This window comes from Ptychodera flava, chromosome 18 (assembly GCF_041260155.1).
Source record: "Ptychodera flava strain L36383 chromosome 18, AS_Pfla_20210202, whole genome shotgun sequence".
Classification (NCBI taxonomy): domain Eukaryota; kingdom Metazoa; phylum Hemichordata; class Enteropneusta; family Ptychoderidae; genus Ptychodera; species Ptychodera flava.
The window spans coordinates 24,787,663-24,811,128 of record NC_091945.1 but is presented as its reverse complement, the minus strand read 5'-3'; the positions used below and the strand labels follow the sequence as shown (position 1 = coordinate 24,811,128).

At 37.6% G+C, this 23,466-nt stretch overlaps 1 protein-coding gene across 2 annotated transcripts; it reads left to right on the top strand.

Annotated features, from left to right (window-relative positions):
* The first annotated feature begins 388 nt into the window (after window positions 1–388).
* On the top strand, window positions 389–20,149 carry LOC139117222 (nuclear pore complex protein Nup93-like). 2 transcript variants are annotated; one of them, XM_070680163.1, is made up of 20 exons: window positions 389–551; window positions 2,075–2,313; window positions 2,836–2,953; window positions 3,435–3,497; window positions 3,648–3,851; window positions 4,762–4,854; window positions 5,466–5,605; window positions 5,937–6,069; window positions 6,370–6,467; window positions 7,196–7,255; window positions 7,715–7,792; window positions 8,182–8,269; window positions 8,684–8,954; window positions 9,323–9,449; window positions 9,904–10,138; window positions 10,658–10,776; window positions 13,316–13,433; window positions 13,944–14,027; window positions 17,881–18,015; window positions 18,990–20,149. In XM_070680163.1, exons 2-20 carry the CDS (start codon window positions 2,129–2,131, stop codon window positions 19,107–19,109), a joined length of 2,469 nt encoding a protein of 822 aa, XP_070536264.1. In that variant the 5' UTR covers window positions 389–551; window positions 2,075–2,128; the 3' UTR covers window positions 19,110–20,149. The 2 variants fall into 2 exon arrangements, with proteins under 2 accessions (XP_070536264.1, XP_070536265.1); XM_070680164.1 differs by having other exon boundaries at window positions 539–676.
* Window positions 20,150–23,466: the final 3,317 nt, after the last annotated feature.

Genomic DNA, 23,466 nt, shown 5'->3' with positions numbered 1-23,466 from the left:
TCAATTTTTAACTCTGTCACAAGAAAATGACAATTTTTTCAAATATATATTTTTGTTAGTATCGTGATAAGAAGTGTATGAAGATACAAAGAGCAAGAACAAAATTTACTGGTAGGGGTTTGGTCACTATAAAATCATGATTGATTGGCATGGAGTGTACTTAAATAGTCTCAACCTTTCCACCACGAGCTTTTAGAATGAACATAATATTGTCAGTGACAAAGTTTGATTCTGTTGCACGGTGTTATATTACGCTTTGTCCTGTATCTGTATGTGGTCTCACAAGACACTGTAGATAAACTCGAGTGGTGTTACTGCGGTTATTCTGTTGTTTAGAGCGCCACCAGTGTTGGGTGAGTGACAATTACTAATACGTATCCGAAAGACCATTCCGAATCTGCTGCTATCTTCAATTTAACTTATTTTCTCACATGGCGGGTATTTCTAGTCGGCTTACACCCAAACTCTCTGTTTGACAAGCCTTCAGGGACTTTGCAAGAAAGAAGCCGTGAGAGTCTTCAAAGAAGAAGAGGGGAGAATTATTCAACGTCGTAAGTAATCTAAGAAAGTATAGCATTTATTTCAGGCTGGCACGTCTCCTTCAAATCTTGTCGATTTGACCCTTTACAACGTTTGTCATTGAAATCATGGCGGCGATTTGTCTGCAGCTGATACCGTAAGTTTTGGTTTTAGTCCTCTATAAGTCATATCTATCCTAATAGCACATTTGATGGTAGAGGTCCTACCTTCCACCATGGGGGTTTTATTGTTACCTTCTACTCTAAGTTTAATCACGGTCCCTCCACAAGAGGAACCGTGGTTTATATCCCTCTACGTCCGATTCTATTTTTGTACATCAATGGTGACAGTGGTCTGTCCATGCATGGAGCTCCTACTACCTCCATGGTCCATGGTACGCATGTAGCTGTGCAAACGAGCTCATCATAGAATGATGAGAGAGCACTGTAACTGCTCGACTGAGAAACCAAACCAAGATAGTACCATGCTTACAGTACCCAAAATATTATTGGAATGACACTATCAACAACATCTCAAGATCGATGTAGTCTATAAAAATTAAAAATGGAATCCATTAGTTCATGCCATACACAGCTTGTATTGTTTCTATCCAAATTGTCCTTGCTGCCAACCACTGAACCATCGGTATTCAAAAATAGCTTTCTGTTCTGTTTAAAACCTATAAATGGATTGAAAATATAACTTTAGTTACTGTACCACCAGATTTCTTCTTATCTGTGAATATCATCATCATGAAAATCGTCATCATCATTATCACCACAGGAACAAACAGTAAACCTTTCCCATAATAAAGAATGCCGGAGATGAGAAGTAAGATAAAGGGAGGAGGAAACTTCCTTGCCTTTGTCAACCTTTCCCTTCTAAATCTAGTAGTGACACACATGATGATGTACTTGTACATGTAGACAGGTTTTCAGGGGTACCCCCACCGCAAAGCTGAGTACAAGTAATAATGGGGCTATGTTACATCGCAGACAGTAAAGCAGCCTTTAGACTCACAGCCCCTCACTCGTTATGCACTGTGGCAGGTCATGGATGTTAAAGAGAGATCATGGACTGGTATAGCTTGTTTCAGTGAGTTGCATGGCCAGGGAGCTTGCTATGGCAGCTTGCTGAGCTGGCTATGCCAACTTGTGATGAGCAGGCAAGGCCACAGGTCGTATGCAGTCAGTGAGGGGCTGTGAGAGTCTTAACCACAGTCCCTCCCTCCTCAGGTCTGTAAACTAACCAGAATGAGTAAAAGTCTGCCAATGTGTCCTTTTACAAGTACACTGTTAGAGACATAGTATTGCTTTTTAGACAAGTATAATACATACAATTTATCAACAATCATACAAAGTTTCCTAGGAATGTCATCTATTTATTGTATCCCTAACAGGCTAACCCTTACCCAAACAACTCTCTAGGTTACTAGTGATAAATGCAAAATGCTGTTTGTGTCTCCAAATCTACACTTATGCCGCTAATGCACCCTCATTTCTCAAGTTTCAGGTAAGTTACAATACCAAAAATTTATCTCATTAATGTTTTGTAGGTGTGAACCAGCGTTATAGCTGAAGAACTACAGCAGTCACAACACAAACTAAAGATGGCGCTAATCAGCAGTGGCTTTGGTGATTTGCTGCACCAAGCAGAGCAGCTTACAGCTGATATGGACAGTGGAGGTGACTTGCCGAGAGTTGACAGGAATCTGCATCAAATCATGGAAGCTGGACAGAGGCTATGGACCAAGACGGCACAGGCAAGGGTGCAGGAAGCAGCAGATGTAAAAGCGTAAGTGAATTGCACTGAGTGTTGTTCAAGGCAGCTGCAAAGTTTTAAGGCATAGACACTCTGAGATGTGAAAATGTAGACAAAATTTTGTCTACCATGTGCAAAAGTGTAAATTGTCAAATTTTATAGGTTTGGTAAATAATAACAAAAAAGAGAAATATTTTGAATATTGTATAACATCGTTTGAATCATGTAGCACAAAGTACTGTATTTTAATGGAGGAACCGTTTAGAGAGTATTTAACCCTTTCACCACCATGGTTTTACCCAAACCCATTGTTATCAATGGTGATCTTGGACCTGTTTACAGGGAACTGAGGGTGAACAGGTTAACCCTTTGAACCCGGCTCGGACAGAAATGTCCAATGACGTCATAGAGTACCAGGGGGTCAAGGTTCAAAGGGTTAAAGAAAGTGGGTAAAAATATACCCATATGCAGGTACCTTGCTGTGGTATTACTGTAGTACAACCTGTAGCAATACTTGTGATTATCCTTACAACTGTCAAATGTACCGTTTTACAGGTCAATTCTCCTTGGGGCGACTGGTCTCGATGTCCCCAAAATTTCCCAGAGACTAGAAACACTTCGATCAGCTAAAACATTTGAACCGTTGGAACCAGTACGGGAAACAGATCTGCAGGTGAGCTCCCATATCTATCTTTCTGAACAGTCTGATCCATGGCTGAATGGAAGTCTTTGTGATACAACCTGAATTGAGGACAACAGACGTAAAATCTTTCCATGGTTACATCAGGGAATGTGTTTTACACAATGGTCTTGGAAAAAGTAGACCTGAAGTAAAGTTTACTCTTAACTCTCCCCAAAACCTTGATGGCTTAGAAATGTGGCCCAGTCCTCTCCACCTTTGAATAGGCTTCCCTGATAATCAAGCTGAGTGTGACCCAATGCAGGAAGGTGATGTAGTCATCAAATTTTAGTGTAAGAAGGCCTAGCCTAGACTGTGTGCAGTGTGAGTAAAAACTGACAGGTCTAAGAAAAGTTTATGAAACTTCTGCTCTTGGGGTATTGATTTTTGAGTGCAGTACAAAACTCTGCATTTTTACGAGAAGAGGACAGGTGTAGGAGTATTGGGAAAATTCATATTTTCATGTCTCTCACAGGGCTTTTTGAGGAATGAAGTTGAAAATGCTGTTTTAACAACAATTGAAGAAAAAAGAAAACTGGTGAGTTCATTATGCATGTCATCAAAAAGGCATAGCTGTTTACAGTTATTTCCCGATTTTACTGTGTACCCAATTTTACTGTATACCATGTAGTCACAAAATTTAATCCACATGTCATCAATTTCATATTGCTTTGTCTCTGCTTCACAGACTTTTGAACGTACCGAAAAACACCACTGGGACAGCATACAGACTGAATGGGAACAAGAAAAACAGAAAATTTTGAATGCTTTAATCGGAGCCAGCACTGATGTACTGGACATACCCCAGGAAACTGAGAGCATATTGAGTGATGGCGTGGATATGAAAGGAAGGAGTGCCATGGACAACGTTGAAATGGCATACTCCAGACAGGTCAGCCACACTCATTCACAAACCTTTGCCTGTCATCTATGATTTCTGTACAGCTTACATGGTTCGGTGTTCTCTGTCACCATGATGGCCAGGGCTGAATCAACACTGTGACCCATATTCTGCCAAGTTCATATGTCACCATCAGATCAAGTTAGTTGAAACTAGTGTGGCACAATATGTTCCTTATGTTGCATTTTAACCTGTTACCCCCAATTCCCTGTAAACAGGTCCACAATAACCATTGCCAGCAATGGGTTTGGGCTAAACCATGGCGGTGAAAGGGGTAACAAAGACATGAACATTTGAAGCCCCTATAAAACTGATTCTGTGAACATGACTTTTATGAACTTAACCCGCTACAGTACACCAAGCCAACTAGATGTAAATATGTGTAGGCTTTTCTCGGTACTGCTTTTTACTGACTTGCCCGGCAGATTTGGAGTTGACAGGCCTTGCATGACAATGGTATAGGCAGTATTCTGGTCTGTGCATATACAAAGTGGTCTTTCATGAAAACTTTGGTGCATACAATTATAGCACTTAGTAAAAGTTTGACTATATATGGTCTGTTACAAAGTGTATGCACTTATAGTGGTAAAGCATTTTTAACTGCATCTTAGAGAGCGCCCTCAAGTGACAGATCTTTGTGTCTAAGCCCAAAGTGACAATTTGCCGACATGGTAGTTTGGTATGTCCACTTTGCTGTAAGTCCATGTTTTGAAATTTGGTTGCACCATTTTGTAGCCTCATTTTCTGACTGTTCTTTTTCACAAGATGGCCACCGTGTGTTATGTTGTGGTTCTCCTCATGAAAACTTTTGACTTGGTGAAAGGTCAGTCTTCCTCATTTATTGCATGTGTACTTATTCATGTCTAACGACTACGCTTGTTTTCTTTGTGTTACTCAACAGCTGTTCACTTACAATGATCAACTGGTACGCAGTGGTGTCAAAGCTAATCTCACTCAACTCTTTGAACAAGTCGCAGAAAAACTTGATGACCAGGTGAGTAAGTGTAGCTAATACAAAAGTACAAAGAGGAAAATCCTTTAAGTAGTATCGAAAGTGAAAGACTTTAACTTTTGCTCAAACTTTCCTTAATTATATGTTCAACCATCCTTGTACCAAATCAAGAATAAAAATCAGGGGTCACCATGCGAACTTTCGTCCTAGAAAAACAAATTATCCAACATTTACTGATGTTTGAAATTCAGAATGGCCACCATCCCAATGTTAAGATTTTGATTCTTAAAAAGCTAAGATAGTGCAAGTTTTTCTTTCTCCAAACCTTATAAAATTAGCCCCCACAAGTGGTAGGTCAGAAAAGAATTGTAAAAATTCAAGAGTCCAAATATCTGTCCCGATGGTGCCTTCTCCCTTTATTCCAGGCTGATGAAGAGTTCGCTCCACATGAAAACATGTTCTGTGTATGTGATTCTGTTGAAACAACTCAAGTATACCTTCATGTAATTGTTATATATAGTCATTCAGAAAGAGAGCCTAAAACAGTGTGTCAGCTTGGATGATTTTAATATGTAAAGTACAATTCTGTCTGTAAACATCATGCTAAGTATCTGCACGTCAACTAATATCGTGCCTTATCCTATGTGATTTAGAATGTAATTGACCTGTGGACCATGGTCAAGTACATGATCAATGTATCTCACAAAACAGCACCAACAATAGTCCAGGCCAGAAATACCAAGGATATGCAAGTTGGATTTGTAACGCAGGCCAGGAAATATTTAGAAGAAAGGTCAGTCTGATATAGTCAGCCAATCTTCACTGACCAAACAGTTTCTCATTACTCCCACGGGGCATTTCATGTGAACACTATATAGTTAAAAAATTGCCGGTTTTAAAATTTAAATGCTTGGAAGATAGCTGTTCTGTTAGCTTCTATTTTTAATTTCTTTGAACTAAAAATGCAAAAAGTTCATGTAAGACCTTGATAAAATGATTTTTGAAAGCTCCTATACCATAAAATTTGAGCATAGTATTCTATGGACTGCATCCAGTTTATTTAAACTTTGGTATAAAAAGATTTAAGTGTATATGACTTTTGCCTACTGATCTGCTTCTTCCAGCTATGTCTTGTACATCAAAAATACTATTTATGGTAACCTGCAACAAGCACAGCTTGGAGGAATCCCAGGGACATATAATGTGGTCAGAAGCTTTCTGAATGTAAAACTACCACCGAACACACCGGGTCTTGAGGTAAGCTTGAATTACAGATCCGTTATAAGCATCTTCTGGGATTATGAGAAGTTGTTACATTATGAAGTGAACACCTGTTATGGCCAATTTTAATACTTGGGCTTAATTTTATTGAAAACATGTCTCAAGGCTAATACTAGAAAGTGAACAGCTCCCTTGGCCATTACATGGGAGTCTGCATTGATTGTGAACAGTTTCTGCCGTAAATATGAAATATTTATACAATGGCCATGGGGAACTAGGTTTTTAAATGAAACTGTGAATAGTGGATAAAGTGGAATGCTTTGAACTTTTTCCTAGGATGGTGACGTAGAGGGCCATCCAGTGTGGGCTGTCATCTACTACTGTCTGAGATGTGGTGACTTAAGAGCTGCCTTGCAGGCTGTTGACAAGGCTACGTAAGTTTTCACTTGTCTTGCACACTCTAGGTAACATCTTCAGTACAACACATTGATGTTGCCGTAGGTTGTTTCTAGACATCTGAGCCATATGTTGATAATTCAATTGATTGTGGTAGCTGTACATGTTAGCCACTGCGTGTATGAGTACTATTTTTCTTTTACCAAAATGAATTGTGTGCAAAGTGTCATATGACATACGAAATCTAAAGAATACATACAAAGCAAAGAGTTCAAATTGGCTGTCAATATTTATATTTCTAAATAAACATCCATGTTCACACTGTGGATGAGCATTTAACAGCCCACATCTATGATTTCTGTACAGCTTATATGCTTTGGTTTTTTCTTTCAACATGATGGCTGGTGCAATTAATAGTAATGTGATCCACTATGGATGAGCATTTAAAATGTCTCAAATAAAATCATATAGAACTCATGGAAGAAACGTTTACCTGCAAGTTGATGAAAAACTGAACATTTTTCCGCCCAAATTCAGTATGGTAGTTGTAGACTGTAACCCCCAAACATACATTGACATAGCTGTGTACTTGCCAGTTTCACTTGTTGAGCATCACAACCATGCATAGGGACATCCATCGGCAAGTCCTGTTTCTACTTATCTGTAGAGAAGTACAACTTGAAACAGTATGTCCAAATATGTCTGTTTGTCATTTTTAGATTTTCAGAGTGGAGTTAGCAATCCTCCATTGTCTCTTTCTTTGCAGACAAAATCTTGGTGAATTCAGGCAATATTTTGAAGAGTACATTCATTCTGAAGATAGAAGGTAAACCCCTACCTGTCATATGTGTATTTCACCAAAACAGTTTTGATGTGTTAGTTTTATTCACCACTGGAACATTGAATGCTTTTCTGCACTTTGTTCAGAGACCAGAATTATTATGAACAGACAAGAGTACAAAAAGTCAGCTGTGTAATATTGGTATGAACTTTTTTCACCTGGAGTCTGAGCAAGTTAAGATTACTGTAATGTCCAAGATTTAGAATATTGTAGCGTGCATATTTCCAAGTCACTTCACAGTTCAAATAAGCTGTATTGTAAGTCACAAAATTACAATGTATTTATGGAGATGATGCCAAGAACTTTGTTGTATACTCCTTGGGATGATTTTATGGGATTTTTCATTGTAATGTTGGTCTTTCTGTCAAACATTGATAAATGATTGTAAAAGGATGTACACATGACTTAATGTCTTCTGTTTTCACATCCATATTTGCTCTAAAGGCTGCCACCAAACAGTGAAAACAAGATACATCTACACTACAGAAGGGCTGTTAAAAGAAGTAACGATCCGTATAAAAGGTAAGGCTTTTGTGTTTTAATATTGAGATGAATACAACTGTGATATTGCAAGTGATTATTATCGTATCTATGTGTCATTGGAGTGACATGCCTAGCTCACATGGAGACCCACTGATGAAAGCATCCTTGCGCACAGAGCATAACAGCCATGTTGTGCATTGAGGATACCAATGGGAACTTCAACGATTACATCATGTGGATGCGTCGTTGGAGTCTGAGGGTTTCAAACAAATTCCAAACAAATTTGATTGTGTATATTCCAGAAGACATGTCAGTGATTTGGAGAGAATTTTTCCTTAATTATTGGAAAGCTCATGTGTATTCTAGAGTCTCTACTATATCATGTTGCTTGACAATTACCATCATGTACATGTATGTTATGTTCCCAGGGCCGTGTATTGTGTTATTGGTCACTGCGATGCCAATGAGAACCACAGTGAGATAGCAGAGAAAACTGATGACTACTTGTGGATCAAGGTAATTAATTTGATGCTCGCTCCATTTTTAAACCTTTAACCACCAAATTTTACCCAAATGTCATTTCATGTGTATTTTCAGTAAGTTTAAATTGTAATTTTTCTTATGACAAAGTGGTATGGTGGGTTTCAGTATGTGTTTTCATTTGGTTTTATATTCAATACTCGCAAAACTGACCTTGAGTGCAGCACAAAACCTACCGGATGCTTAAAACAAAGACACTCTAATCAGGAACACACACACCTCTTTGAAGGCCTTTGCAATCTTGTGTTGGAAATAATTTCGTTAGTTATTTTACCATACTGTGTATTGTGTATGTCTGCAGCTTGTACAATGTGTAGAAATTTGTCAGTGAAATAAGATTATAATCTTAACCATGTGGCATTTTTGTTGCTTCAATCTTCCTGCTCACAGTTGTGTCAAGTTCATGTTGATGAAAGTAATGAGGGGCTCAGTATCCGACAGTTCCAGACATCGCTTCTTGAAGAATATGGAGAGACACATTTCAATGCCTATCAGCATCCATTCCTCTATTTCAAAGTCCTCTTTCTGACTGCCCAATTTGAAGCTGCCATTGAGTTTCTGTCTAGAATGGACAAGCTGAGGAGTCATGCTGTACATGTTGCTGCAGTGCTCTATGAACAGGGCCTCCTAGCTTTGCCTGTAAATATACATGCACAGCTATGTAAGTGATATTCCAGTTCGATTTCACTTATGTTTTATTGTATAGTATTGTATTTAATTTTTACCACCCATTACACGTACATTGTCTTTTGTAGTCCGCATGGACAAAGCCGAAGAGGACTTGTAGATTTGGTCATGTCCGTTTGTCTGTGCTCCCGCTCATGCAAGTTTCTCAGAGATGCTTAGAATGCTTTCTTTCAAACTTTGTACAAGGATTACTCCCTATGTCCATACATTTGCATGTCATTTTGTTTTGTGGTACAATCAAATATGACCATCATTTTCGTCAGTGGTTTTCAAATTCATTAATCAAGTGGGGACCATGTGGTTGAAAATGACTTGTTAAAATTATGTTTTGCTATTCAACAGTGAGCAGAGAGCCAACAGACCCAGTGCCAACGAGAAGACTAAATTTTGCCCGGCTGATCACAACCTACACCAGAAAGTTTGAAATGACTGATCCCAGAGAAGCCTTGCAGTACTTCTATTTACTTAGGTTAGTTATGGAAATCTTTTTGACAAAACCATTTGCCTCCTTTTAAAATTAAGAAGAAATAAAATACTGCAGGGTCCAAAATGACTGGTCGTGATGCATCAAAAGATCACTGATATTTTCATTTCAAACACCAGTTTCAATTTTTGGCAGTCCATCTTGACCACCAAGGTTTTGGCTCTAGTGCTTGTACACTGCAGAGTTGTACATGCAGGACATAGACTGAGAGATTTCAACTTGCATCCAGATGTGGTACATGTAGATGTAGTGGAATGGTGCCAGAACAAGATGTCTACGCACTTTCCAGCCCTATGGACCCTCGACCTCCACAAGAATTACACTCTGATTGTAACTGATTTTTTTGACCACCAACATGAATCTGGTTGTCAACCTCAACCACCAAACAAGTACATATATTTTGAACCCTAAATACGGCTGTATTTTCGCTCTGTTCTAGGAATATGAAGGATTCAAACCGTGAGAGTCTGTTCATGAAGTGTGTCAGTGAGCTTGTGACAGAGACGAGAGAGTTTGAAACTCTGCTTGGTCGTCTTGAAAGGGATGGCTGTCGGAAACCGGGCGTCATCGACAAGTTCCAGGACGATACTCAGAAAATAATCCAGTTAGTAGCCAGGGATACAGAACAGAAGGGTCTCTTTGAGGACGCTGTGAAGCTGTATGACCTCGCAGGGGTAAGATGAGGTTTCTTTTGTTTATTTGTTGTCAGAGATCCAGTTACATTCTGGTTTTCCATTCTCTGTCAACCTGCACCTATCCGGAACCACTGACCTATTACTTCCAAATTTGAGTGGGATTTGGATGATATTTAGATTTGACTCTCATTTTGTTGAGTTGTCTCATAAAGCTCAGAAATTTTCCTGATTTTGTGGGTATTTGTGGTTGATTTTCTTGATTCCATTCTTATTTCTTAAACACACCATTTGCAGAGCTCACAAGATTGATTCCATTTTGATTTCTTAAAAACAACAGTCTTCAAGATCACAGGACTGTTGTGATAACTTCATGTGACATAACAAAGCAGGCACTAAACTCCATGTCAGTGACATCTCCTGATAGGAATATATGTGGCTGGTAAATGAAGGGAATTTTACATGTTTTTCAATGGCAATGCAAGAAGTTCATGGTTGTCTGGAAAATAAAAAGCTGATAACCTTGATTTATGAATTGCAATTCTCACATATATTATTCAGAATCATGAAAAAGTGTTAGAACTATTGAACAAGCTTCTGAGTCCATTGGTATCAGCACCTAGCAGTCCCCAATCAACGAGAGGTCGGTGTAAAGATTTAGCCTTGGCAATCGCAGAGAGGTAGGTGTCAGTCAATTGTTGTCAGGGTTTTGTAAGTGTCTTCAGGATGCTGGAACTTTTCACATTTCTGAACCTTCAGATAAAGCTTGACTTTGTCAGAAACAAATGGGTTGTATCGAAATTTGGTTGTGAAAGTGTTAAGATATTTATAATGCTATGGCATAGTTGTTTTAGCATGTTGTGAGCACGATCATGGATGGTTTACAGTTATCAGTGAACTTAACAAAGAACTACCTATTGCACAATATTTTATACATCTATGTGAATATATATATATATATATATATATATATATATATATATATATATATATATATATATATATATATATATATATATATATATCAAATGGCACAGCGCACTGCTGTGTATAGCCAAGTATTTCTCCTTGTGACTTTTGCTGTGTATTCTTCAGTTTGACAAGTTTTGTCATGAAATAATGAGTACTTTTTCACTAACCTTTGTCATTTGTTTTTACCTTCTCGTGTCTATTTATAGACAGAGAAGGTATTAGAGTTGAAAACCAGTATGCTGATGTCAACTTCTTCCGTCTGTCAATACTTCCGTCTGTCAAGATCCGTTGACGTCATGCCATTGTGATGGGTCATATCATAAACTGGTGGGGGTGTTCATGGTTCAGGTTGAGGTGTAGGAGAACGATTTTGAGCTGTGACAAAAATCAAATGGGACTTAGCGGCATAGCCAGTGTTAAGCCTTTCTCCAAGGTTTCTTAGTTGACTACAATCTATTACAGACTACTGAGCTGACGTTAGGGGTACTCACTTTGTGTGCGCTCACTCTGTGTGCGCTAGTGTTTGGTACGTGTTGCGTGAATATCCCCTCATGGCCTCACGTGATATGGGCCTGTTGCATTGTGTTAGCCTGTCGGCATTTTCCTTGCATTTTTTCTCATTCAATTTTGCAAAATATCGGCGAGTACCTCAATATTTCAAGATAACTCTTTCTTCCCAATCGTTTCCTGGAGTTTCAGAGTCATATGAACGAAAATGAGTGAAAGTTTTAGACAGGAAAATTGGACGTCGGCCATGTTCAATGTTTACAGTACAATCAGAAGTTTATGTGGAGGAAATAACTAACAAACACTGTTCATGATGCCCGCCCTCTAGAGGCAGACCTTCCTATATGAAGTACCACATTTGATGCTTGTGGAAAGCTTGACCACACAAAGGAGCATTTTAACTTTTAGAAAATGACAAATTGAATAAGTTGGCATTCTGAAAATGTCAAAAACTGAGGAAAAATGCGCAAATATTCAAAATAAACAGGTTAACTGACTGGTCAGCTATAAAAAACAATGAAAAAGGTTTATGATCAAAAGTTTTTGAGATGCGCACCTTTTAACAAATACAGAAATTATTAACATTATAAATATAAAAATATTTTTTCTGGGATGGGACAGGTTGGAAATGAGGGGTGAGAGACAAAGGCACTCCTATTGCTGCATGTGGATGCAGCCACACCATTTCATTTACAGCATACTTATTCACTGTGTTGTGTTCAAGTTCCATATTGTACTGACTGTCATACAAGGATAACATAAGCAAATCAAATCAAATTAGAAAAGGATCAATGCTGTTGTGTGGATTTTGCTGAACATGGCTGATTTTAATATTTCGCCCTATATATTTGGTATCCAGCAAAGGCATATTTTGATGTAAAGTCAAAATTAACACCACATTGCTGACAATATATGTTACCGTTTCTGCATGGACTTTTCTTTTTTAAATTATAGTATAGTAGTACTTCGAACAAATTAACAATTATTGTGATGTCAACCCATAATTTTACATCACAAAGACTGTAATTCTGCCAATTTTTTTTTATTTTTCAGTCATTTTATAAATTTTGCACTGCACAAGATGATTGAACAAATTGCAATGTTTGAATTTGTAAACTCAAAGAATAAAAATCCTTTGGTCACAGATTAAATTATTTTTTGAAAAGAAATTTACTCTTAAACACTTTTAGCATATATTCTTTACATGGTCATGTATTTCAAGGAAAATATGCCTATTAAAAACAGTAATTTCTTCACTTTCAATTTTTTTTCAATACTATGACAATTATCAGCCATGAGGTTTTACAAACACAAGACCAGATAAGCGTTTTTCATCATTTCCATAGGACTCTTTGGAAAATCCATTAAAAACAGTTAAAAGTGACTTAAAATAATCACTTGGTATACCGGTACATTTAATTTATAGATGCCAGGTTGTGTATTTCACATGCACTCAGGTCAGTAGGGAAGTGCGTCATTACTATTTTGGACTGTTAATTCTTATTTCTGAATTATTTAACTTTTTTCCACATTGAACTATCTTTAGGCAGTTTATACTGTAGCTTAGAATTTTTTTGATTGATGTATTTAATCATCTTTTGGGTTCTTTGGGTCCATATCCCACCTCATGCCCCTACATCATCAACTATTTACCAACAACTCCATGCCAACAACCAATTACCTGACCTGGCCACACATTAGAGAAGGTACAGCGTCATTGACGGTATTTTTTTTCATTAGGTACCATTCTCAAGGTCACCGTGGAAGCCAGGCGACCACGCAGACATTCTACCTGCTACTAGATCTCATATCCTTCTTCGATTACTTCCACAGTGGTAACTTAGACGATGCCATGGATGTAAGTTTGCAAACAAAACACATGTGCTTTTTCCCCATGTTATTATACAAAAGCAGAATATATCTTGAATTCAGTTTTAGCATCATGACTAGAATGAGAAAATTACTGGTTTGATCTTGTATCGTAAGTTTGTCCAGTCTTAGATTGTATAAAATGAATGTTTCTATTTCTTTGAGATTATCATTTGATAATGTTTGCTATGTTTACAATCAATGTATACACAACAACCTCTTATAAATGTCCCTAACATTACGAGAAGACTATCCTAACATTATCGAGAACAATTATAAATCAGTAGAATTGGTTTAGAAGCCGCTTTTGAAGTTGAGTAGGCTGTGTGACAAGATAATCACACTTGAACACAGTCATTTTATCCTTCAGCTATTTTTTTTCAAGACCATATCTGAGTCATACAACATTTGTCTCTGATGCAGTATTCACACAACATTTGACCTTTTATGTGAAGTGGCTTTGCAATTTAAAATATCAATTTATAAAATTTCCACCCAGGTAATTCAGCAGCTGAAATTGATACCACTGACAGCTGATGCTGTAGAATCCAGAGTTCATGCATTTAAACAGTACACAGACGAGGTAATGTAATCTAAACTTGATGACTTTTTTAACTAGGGACGGGCCATTATATCTTTGGAGAGGGTTGTCAATCCAGTGTTCGCGGTTACGCAAAAAAGTGCTTATTTTACGCACTGGAATTTTTTCGTACGGATTTTCCTGGAGGCAATGCGTTTGACTGTATGCAAAATATTGGCATTCGTTGTGAGTGCTATTTTGTCAACGACGTGTGTGTTCAACGATGTCTTGTCCATTGACTCACCCACCAAATTGCAACAGTTATCCTCATGGCTTGAAATTGTAACATGTTGAGCTAAAATTATTTCCTCACAACTTTGCTTTGTTATATCCGAGATTGCGACCCACCGACAACCCCGTGGTGTTGCCTGAAATTGCAACATTTTGAGCAAATCAGTTTACCAAGGCCATGCCCTAATGTACGCAGCTGCCAATCATATTGATGGTTATGCAAATATGAGGCGTGAATGCATTACTCATTTGATCTAACGCACGTTTTCCTAGGGAATGTAGTCCGGGGAATGTACCGATCTACTAACATGCCTCGATAAAGTTCTCAACGCCAGCAAATATCCAGATCATGATTTGGATATCCGTGATTACGGCACAGAATCTTTGACGACACTCATCGCCCATTTTGGTGCTGATCGCGTTGAAGCTGGCCTGCCGATGGAAGCCCCTCGACCGTGGAGTGACGTCAGTACACGAAACGCATACAAGCGAGGTGAATGAGAGATCAGACGATACAGAAGAGCGAATGATACAGAAATTGCGTGGAAAAAAGCAGAACTAAAAGTTATATCATTTACTGTATGCATATTGAAACTTTGAATATTGCTTTGGTGATTGAAAAATCCAAACTTCCCACGGCGCTGTGACGCAAAAATGACGTAAGAACCCGCAAGTACCCGGATGACCCGCGGTCGGACGTGATTTGCATCAGAGTTTACTCAAATGAAACTGACTTTGCGTGCCCACGGACGCCCCAATTTCAGCGAATCTTACCGTATTCTGATAAACGAATATGGAGAGCTGTTTCTCATGTTCCGATTGTTATCCTGCATAGCTCTGGTGATTCAGGTTTCTTACGTGCCATGCAAATGGGGATTCGGTTGCCAAATCAGTGTACTCACCGCACGACGTAAATCAACTGGGCGATGAGCATGTCAATAATCTAATGGAAGGGCCACCGTTTGCAGACTTTAATTTTGACCGAGCAATAAAAATTTTCACTTTGCGAGAAAATAGAAACCCTGTTAAATTCTAGAGATACCTGTTTGAATTTTCACTTCACGTGCAAATAGAAACTTCTCTTTGATGATTTTGAAGTTTTACGACTATTAGTTACAGTGTTACCGGTAGTTACAATACAAGAACAATGCGCTTTCACTGCAGTGTATGACGATGTGTGATTGTGTTATCACAGTTTACTGTTTCGTGTATTTTTCATTCAGACTTGTTTCTCTGTATGATCAAGATTTCATGATGTTACATTTATTAAAAATGTCTCAATTATTGTGAAAAATTATTTCCTGTGTCAACCAAATTTAATTTGCCTCATTTTTCGCCCTGGGTTGAATGCGAAAGTGGCTGTTACGCATTCACATGACGACAATGCGCAATTTTGCCAACCCTTTGCGTACGTGAAACATATTGAAAAAAAATTGACCGCGAACACTGCAATTTTGTTCTATGTTCTAAAATGTTGCAGCTTTCTCAATTTTTGTGAGGCATGCATGTCTTTTCTCTTAATAATATATATATTTTGGCCCTCCTTCATGAGAATGTTGCCTTTTAAAAAGCAGCACGGTTGTAAAGACATTTTCATAAATTTTTGCGGTGTAGATTTTTTAACCACTCTTGACCACCCGCTCCCAAGGTTTAATGGTCGCTCCACTTCATCATAAAAACAAACCTGTGCTGTCATAAATATAATCACATCCTCTTTTAAATTATTTATGAGTAACATTGAAACTAGAGCTATCAACTTTCTGAAATTATAGGCGGAATTTAGTATCTCAGTTCTTTTTTTTATTAGTCCCCACGGACACCGTCCGGGGGGACTTATAGGTTTGGTCATGTCCGTGCGTGTGTGCGTCCGTCCGTGCGTCCGTCCGTTCACACAGATATCTCAGACATGCCCAGGTCAATTTCTTTCAAACTTTGCACAAGGATAGTACCCTATCCCATACAGATGCACGTCGATTTGTTTCACAATGCGATCAAATTTGGCCGTGTTAGAGGACTTTTTAGTTTTCACCTCCATAGACTCCCATGTATAAGGCAGTCTCCATAGACTCCCATGTATAAGGCAGTCCATAGACTCCCATGTATAAGGCAGTCCATAGACTCCCATGTATAAGGCCAAGAAAAATAAAAATTTAGTTTCTCATCGTATTCATATTGCAAAAAGGATGCAGTGACACAGTTTTTAGTCCCCACGGAAGAAGTCCAGGGGGGCTTATAGATTGGGTCATGTCCGTCCGTTAGTCCATCCGTGAGTCCATCCGTTCACGCAGATATCTCAGATATTTTGACAAAATGTCACGTGACCTTGGTGACCTTTGACCTCAAATATATATATTTGTCCATAACTCAGTAACCACAAGTGCTACACCCTTCATATATGGTATGATGGGACAGCTTATGACGCCACATACTGTACCTCATTAATTATGCGCATATCTAATTTTGAGCAAGCCAATAGAGCTAGAGGTCTGATTTTTGGTATACAGGGATAACTTAGCAACACAATTTTTTTGACAAAATGTCATGTGACCTTGGTGACCTTTGACCTCAAATATACATATTTGTCCATAACTCAGTAACCACAAGTGCTACACCCTTCATATATGGTATGATGGGAGACCTTATGATGCTTCATATTGTACCTCATTAATTATGCGCATATCTAATTCTGAGCGAGTCAATAGAGCTAGAGGTCTGATTTTTGGCATATAGGGATAACCATAGGATAGAAATTTTTTGACCAAATGTCATGTGACCTCGATGACCGTTGACCTGAAATATAAATTTATGTCGATAAATACGTAACCACAAGTGCTATGTCCTTTATATTTAGTAGGGTGGGAGACCTTATGACAACACGCTTTACCTCATTAATTATGCACACATCTAATTCTGGGCAAGGGAATAGAGCTAGAGGTCTGATTTTTGGCATATAGGGATTAATTAGCAATACAATTTTTTTTCAAAATGTCATGTGACCTTATGACCATTTGACCTTGATTATACATATATATGCATAACTCAGTAACCACAAGTTCTATACCCTCCAATTCTGATAGGATATTAGACCTTAAGATGTCACATCTTGTACCTCATTCATATGCGCATATGTATTTCTTGCCCCATCTGTATTGCAGAATTTTTAATCATACATAGACCCATTTTTTGAACAGGACTCTATCCTCTCTGAGGACTGGTCATCAAAGTACCCATGAATAAGTGGGGACTGTGTCATCATCGATGACTTGTTTTTTAGGGAAGGAAATATAAAGGAAAAGTTTATCTGTTACAGAGGGATTCTGCTTGTGAGCATTATAGTCTGCAATAATGTTTACTTACGTATCCAACTATAAAGCTGTCATGCTTGGTTGAGAACTTACATCAGACATAAAATATTTCATGTGTTAAATACTAGTATTCACTTCTGGAAAGTGTATAAGTAAGTATTGTCGGAGTATGCAAATCAAATTTTAGTGACTCACTACCGGCGAACATTTCCTTGTCCTAGAACTGTGTACCGTGTACCATCCATCATCAATTTGCCTTCAGTGATCTTCAGCAAGCTTGACATATTACATATTCGATTTCACTATGATATTTGCGACAGATACGGCACAATCTGGCAGCTGTGTTGTTAGCTACTATGAATATTCTGTATGCCCAGTACAAGAACATCAAAAAGACAAGCACTCAGCTGCCGAGGCACCAGGGCCTTCGGGCAGAAGATGGTGGAAGAGATGCTGTAAGTGTGATCGTTTTCTGTGTCGTCAAACAAATAGTCAAGTAAAACTGATCTAAACACCCAGCAGCTGTAACTTTTGACATTAAGTCAATTATTTTCTCCACCATTAACCATTGTTAATAGCATGTTGCAATATCAAGAATTAAACTAGTCCATCTAGTGTGTGTGTGTGTGTGGTTTATGTGATGTGCATCATTCATGATGATAACTTAAATCAAGTCCAGACCTGAATTTAAGTCATCAACAATAATGAATATCACACATATACAGTCTATGTTGAAAAGCCAAACACTCTATATTTCAGCATACTATAGTGAGTGGAACTGTAGTTGATGTGTGGAACAATAAGTACTGAAATTCTTGACAAAGGTTACAGTTACTAGGTCTTTAATCCTGATGGTTTTCTCAGACTTTGTTTGTTTACCATACGTAGTTCTTCATGTGGTGTTTGGACTCAGTTGAATGTCGAGCTGTGAAAAGGCAGTTTTTTTCAATGACAGTCAGTACAAATTTGAAGCTATAAGTAAAGTAAGGACGTTATGACTGTGTGATTAAAAAGCAACAACAGTTAACAAGAAAAGCGAAGAAGAAGCAAAGGTCTCAATGTTGCCATCTCTACATGTTATTTGAATCAAATTGCTGTTATGACAGCAAGTTTACAACTTGATAAACACTCCAGATATAGAACAAGTCAAATCAACAGAGCTGTTTTCAACTTTAGTGGGCATTTATGTACTTAATCATCAACTGCATCATTAAAGGCTATCATATCGCACCAAGGCCTGGTAAAGAAGTATAGTTCTTTAATCTGGAAGAAAGAGTTGATGGCCTGATTTTTGAAATCAACAAAATTATCTTTTCAAGAATAAGTACTGCTTGTCACATTGGTACTTTTCTGAACAAATTAATGCTGATTTTCCCAACAGTGTCATAAGTTGTTTTCAAGGTGTCTATTAACTTTTCTTTTTTCTCAGTATATCAACTACTTGAGGAAGCAAGCCAGAGCCTTGATAACATTTGCTGGAATGCTGCCTTATAGGATGCCAGGGGATACAAATGCTAGACTTGTGCAACTTGAAGTTCTTATGCAATGAAAAATAAAGAGTTTCTCAGGAGTGTATCAGTTTAGGCCATTAGTAGCTTCATCTGTGGTAGCTTGAATGGGGTAATTATAGTTGGCATGATGGGAAATAAAGCAGAGAAAGGGGAAGTGGTGGGGTCATGTGGTTCTGGGTTAGGGTCATTATCCATAGGGGTAAGAAGTGACAATGAATGAGTAAAGAGTGTACTGTTCAAGAAAAACTGAATGGACCATGCAGGAATGGGTCCAGTGCTTCCAAGGGTTTACAAGGAAGGAATGGAAGTGGACAACATGTGCATAGGGTTCTACAGTATGATCAGTGAATGGTGTTTCACAGTCAATTTCTCAACGGCAATGGATAAATTATACATACCTTGACAAATTGCATTACTACCTTAGTACATAGACATTTGCTTTATGTATCATCAAAAGTGACAAAAGTTGTATTTTGTCTACATAAAAGCGAAGTCAGAAACTGCTTAGATGTTTTTGAATTGTATACTTTCACCAAAGGCACTCAAACTGTATGATAAATGTTTGACTTTCTCATATCAGAGTACCATTTCCTACACTTACCTGACCATTGTTAACCAAGCGCATTATGCTTTCTTACACAAGGTGGTATTGCCGTATACTTTCACATAAAAAGGAAGTCTTGTGCCACAACTATGTACTGTCAAAAGGAATATCTTAGAAGAATGATTCAAGGTGCTTATTAACTCTGAATGTTATCTCTTGAAAAAGATTTGTTGCTGTAGACGAAAGGAGAACTGTTTACACATATAATACCCATTTATTGTTTACCTTAAAATGGTCAATTCATACACAGATGTATGAACCTCAGCAAGTAAAGTGTCATTTTCACAGAAATATAATCATACAGAGATTGATATGGACAATAGCACTATGTAAACCATACCAGTCAAATCAATATCAACCGTAGTTTCAGTATGTAAACCCTGTTAATGTTGTGACATATCTTTTGGAGCACTTACAGCTATATTTTGAACTGTATATCTTTTTATTTGAAAAAGAAATTGAATATGAATAGTATCAATGTGTCAGACATTATTTCCATAGTTCAGATATGCATAGGTAAGAGTTTCTCAATCTCGTGGATGACATTACTTTTAAACTTTCAGCCTACCAGTATTTGAATAACTATCACCTATTACCACGGAGCTTATTCTATAGGCTGGTGTTTTTTAGCTCATATTTGGCATGTGTTTAAATACCAAAAAGAGCTTATATGGTGAGTCAGTGGTGTCTGTATGTATGTGCGGATGTATGTCTGTCTGACGCAAAAGCTCCCAAACCGCCGCACCTACCATCTTTCTATTTGGTGTACAGGTAGACCCAGTTGTTGAGATGTGACTTTGTTCAAATGAACATGTCAGTGTCAAAAATATGCAAATGGGTAAGAGAAAAGGGAAATCCAGCAAATGTGGTGGGAGTCATGTTATTAAATGAAATAGCCTACACATCTGAGTCAGAGTTTCTATGACCTATTTGTATGCAGTGTACCTATTATGTGTAGGAGTGTGGGCAGTGACGGAGACAGCCTACTCCACTGACCTTGAGTCATTTCCTGTCATTGTTTATGAACTGATAGTATTGGCAGACCAGCTGAAACCATGAAGGATTGTGTAGAAACATTCTTCAGCTATGCATGTTGCTAAAGTTGACCTACTTTACCTGAAGTTTCAGACCTTATTTACTTTTGTCATTCTTGTTTTTCTGATTTAAATATTTCTTGATGGACCAATTCAAGCCAAATATGAGCACACTGTCCTTGACAATATTTTTAGCTCATATTTGGTTATACCAATGTGAGTTTATCGTATAAGCTGAAGTCAAGGCGTCTGTATGTATGTATGTGTGTATGTATGTATGTATGTATGTACGTACAGTATGTCCATCAACATCAAAAACACCCAAACTGCTGCACATTTCAGCTTGGTACTTGGATTTTATTCAAATGAAGCCTGCATTGCCAAAATTATGCAAATGAGCTTACAAAATGTGAAAATGGTCAAGAATTAATATCTCGAGAACCGCTGTTTTGATTTCTTTGAAAATTTGTGTGCAAGTACCTTAGGTAAACCTTATACAGTTTTTGGCTTATATTTGGTTTTACATATAAATACCAAAAAGAGCTTATATGATGAGTCGGTGGCGTCTGTATGTCTGTATATTTGTGGGTATGTATGTGCGGATGTATGTCCGTCACACACAAAGGCTACCATACCGCCAAAGCTACCGTCTCAGTGTTTGGTGTACAGGTAGATGCAGGGGTTGAGATGTGAATTTGTTCAAATGAACACGTCAGTGTCAAAAATGTTGAAATGAAGTAAGAAAAGGGAAATCCTGCAAATGTGCAGGAGTGGTTGCAGTAACTGAATCAGCCCACACATCTGAATAAGAGAATTTTGACCTTAATGTATTTGTATGCAGGGTACCTATTATGTTTGGGAGTGGTAGCAGTAACTGAAACAGCTAATTGGTCATTTCCTGTCATTGTTTATGAACTGTGACATATTAACAGACCATGGATGTCTATTTTTGTACATCCATGGTTGAAAGATTCTCTGCTATGCATGTTGCTAAAGTTGACCTTCAGTACCTAAAGTTTCAGACCTTATTTACTTTTGTCATTCTTGTTTTTCTGGTTTAAGTATTTCTTGTCTTTTTTCTGGTTGTACTGTGCAGAAATTGTCATAACATCAAAGTATAATTTTCCTGCACTGAACAGATGGAAACAACACTTCTTGTTGATCTTAGGTATGTACCAATTCTGATCAATTTGAGCGACACCGTATAATTGCGGTATTTTATGAATATTGTGAAGATATCCTTAATTTTGTATTTTTACTGAAGTTTTTGGTGATTTTTCTCATTTTCAGTAAAATTCTTCTTCTTTGAAACCACCTGCCCAATCGCTCTCAATTTTGGGTTGGATCTTTGCAAGGGTGTTACTCATCTAATTTGTTGAAATTATGACAAATTGGGAAAATTACTATTTTGGAGCAATTTTGCCATTTTGGTCAAAAAATCTTAAACATTACTTTCTTTTTAAAACCCCTGGACAGACAGCTTTTATATTTGGTACACAGACGTACAGAGATGACAATAGTGAGATATGTGAAAATTGTCCTGAATATACAAATTTGTATTAAGACAATATTGTCAATTTTGGTCAAGATTACTTGTTTGATAGCTTTGTAATTGGTATAAAGTCCCGAGGGATGTTATTGGATACATTTTCTGCTCAAAGTGTTGGGAAACCCCCAAATTTGTATATTTTAGGTAATTTTCTCAGTTTTTGACCTTAAATGACCTACACCAACCCAGGATATGTTGTGAGACAGTTTTGAAGGCTGTGAACATAATTTTGTCATATTTGGTATCAATTTGTCGGAAAATTTGATCCAGAAAACAAAGCTGAGGTGGAGTTTTTCATTGCGGACCAATTTTTGCAACTTTTCTATGTAAGACATACAAGAACTGATGAGAAATTTGGATCAAGGATAATTCCAGATGTTTTAATCACCGCCCACAGTGGAAGGCATTTCACCATCTGTAACTACCTTAAGTGCTGTTTACATTAAAATGATAACACTCATGGCGTAAACTAAAACCCCCCAAGGTTGTAAATACATTTCCTGTCATCTGGGGTTATGTAATACCAAGGGATGGAACATTTGATATTCAGGAGGGGGTAGGGTCTAGAAGATTGATGAAGGTAGCATTACTCTTTTACCAGATTCCTTGTTCATTTTTTTTACCCATACCCACCTTTTCTTTTTATCAAACCTCTGTCTATTTTTGTTGTTGATATTTGCTTATGTATTTAGGATCTGCTTGTCCCATTGCTATAGAAGTTGATATGCATGCTCCTTAAGATGACCTCCAGTACCTGGTTTAAATATTTCTCGAATGGACCAATTCAAACCGAATGTGAGCACACTGTCCTTGATGGTATTTTTTAATTGTTTTTATCTGCATTTAACAGTTTGCATGTGTGGGTATGTGCATGTTTGTCTGTATGCATGTATATATGTCATTTTCGTTACGTATATATGTGTATATGTTATATAATGAGTATATGTGATGTGAGTCTGCCAACATTCTGTGTTGAGAGAGAGAGGTACCACTGCCCAAAACATAAACTTTATAGCTTTATCAACTTTGTCACCACAGTTTTTGGTGAAGAGGTATGTCATAGACTGAATATATTCTTTTAAATACAAATTTATGAAAATATAAAAAAAATGAGAAAAAAAATGTGAATACAAACATATAAAAAAAAATGTTAGTGCATTAAGGAGTAATATTAAGCATGTAAGACTAGAAATGACAATTCCCTATCA

Excerpts from the sequence above, each read along its gene's own strand:
- LOC139117222 (XM_070680163.1), top strand. The coding sequence starts at position 2,129 with ATGGCGCTAATCAGCAGTGGCTTTGGTGATTTGCTGCACCAAGCAGAG. Across the intron at positions 3,852-4,761 it reads AAATGGCATACTCCAGACAG|CTGTTCACTTACAATGATCA; the intron begins GTCAGCCACACT and ends GTTACTCAACAG. Across the intron at positions 5,606-5,936 it reads AGGAAATATTTAGAAGAAAG|CTATGTCTTGTACATCAAAA; the intron begins GTCAGTCTGATA and ends TGCTTCTTCCAG.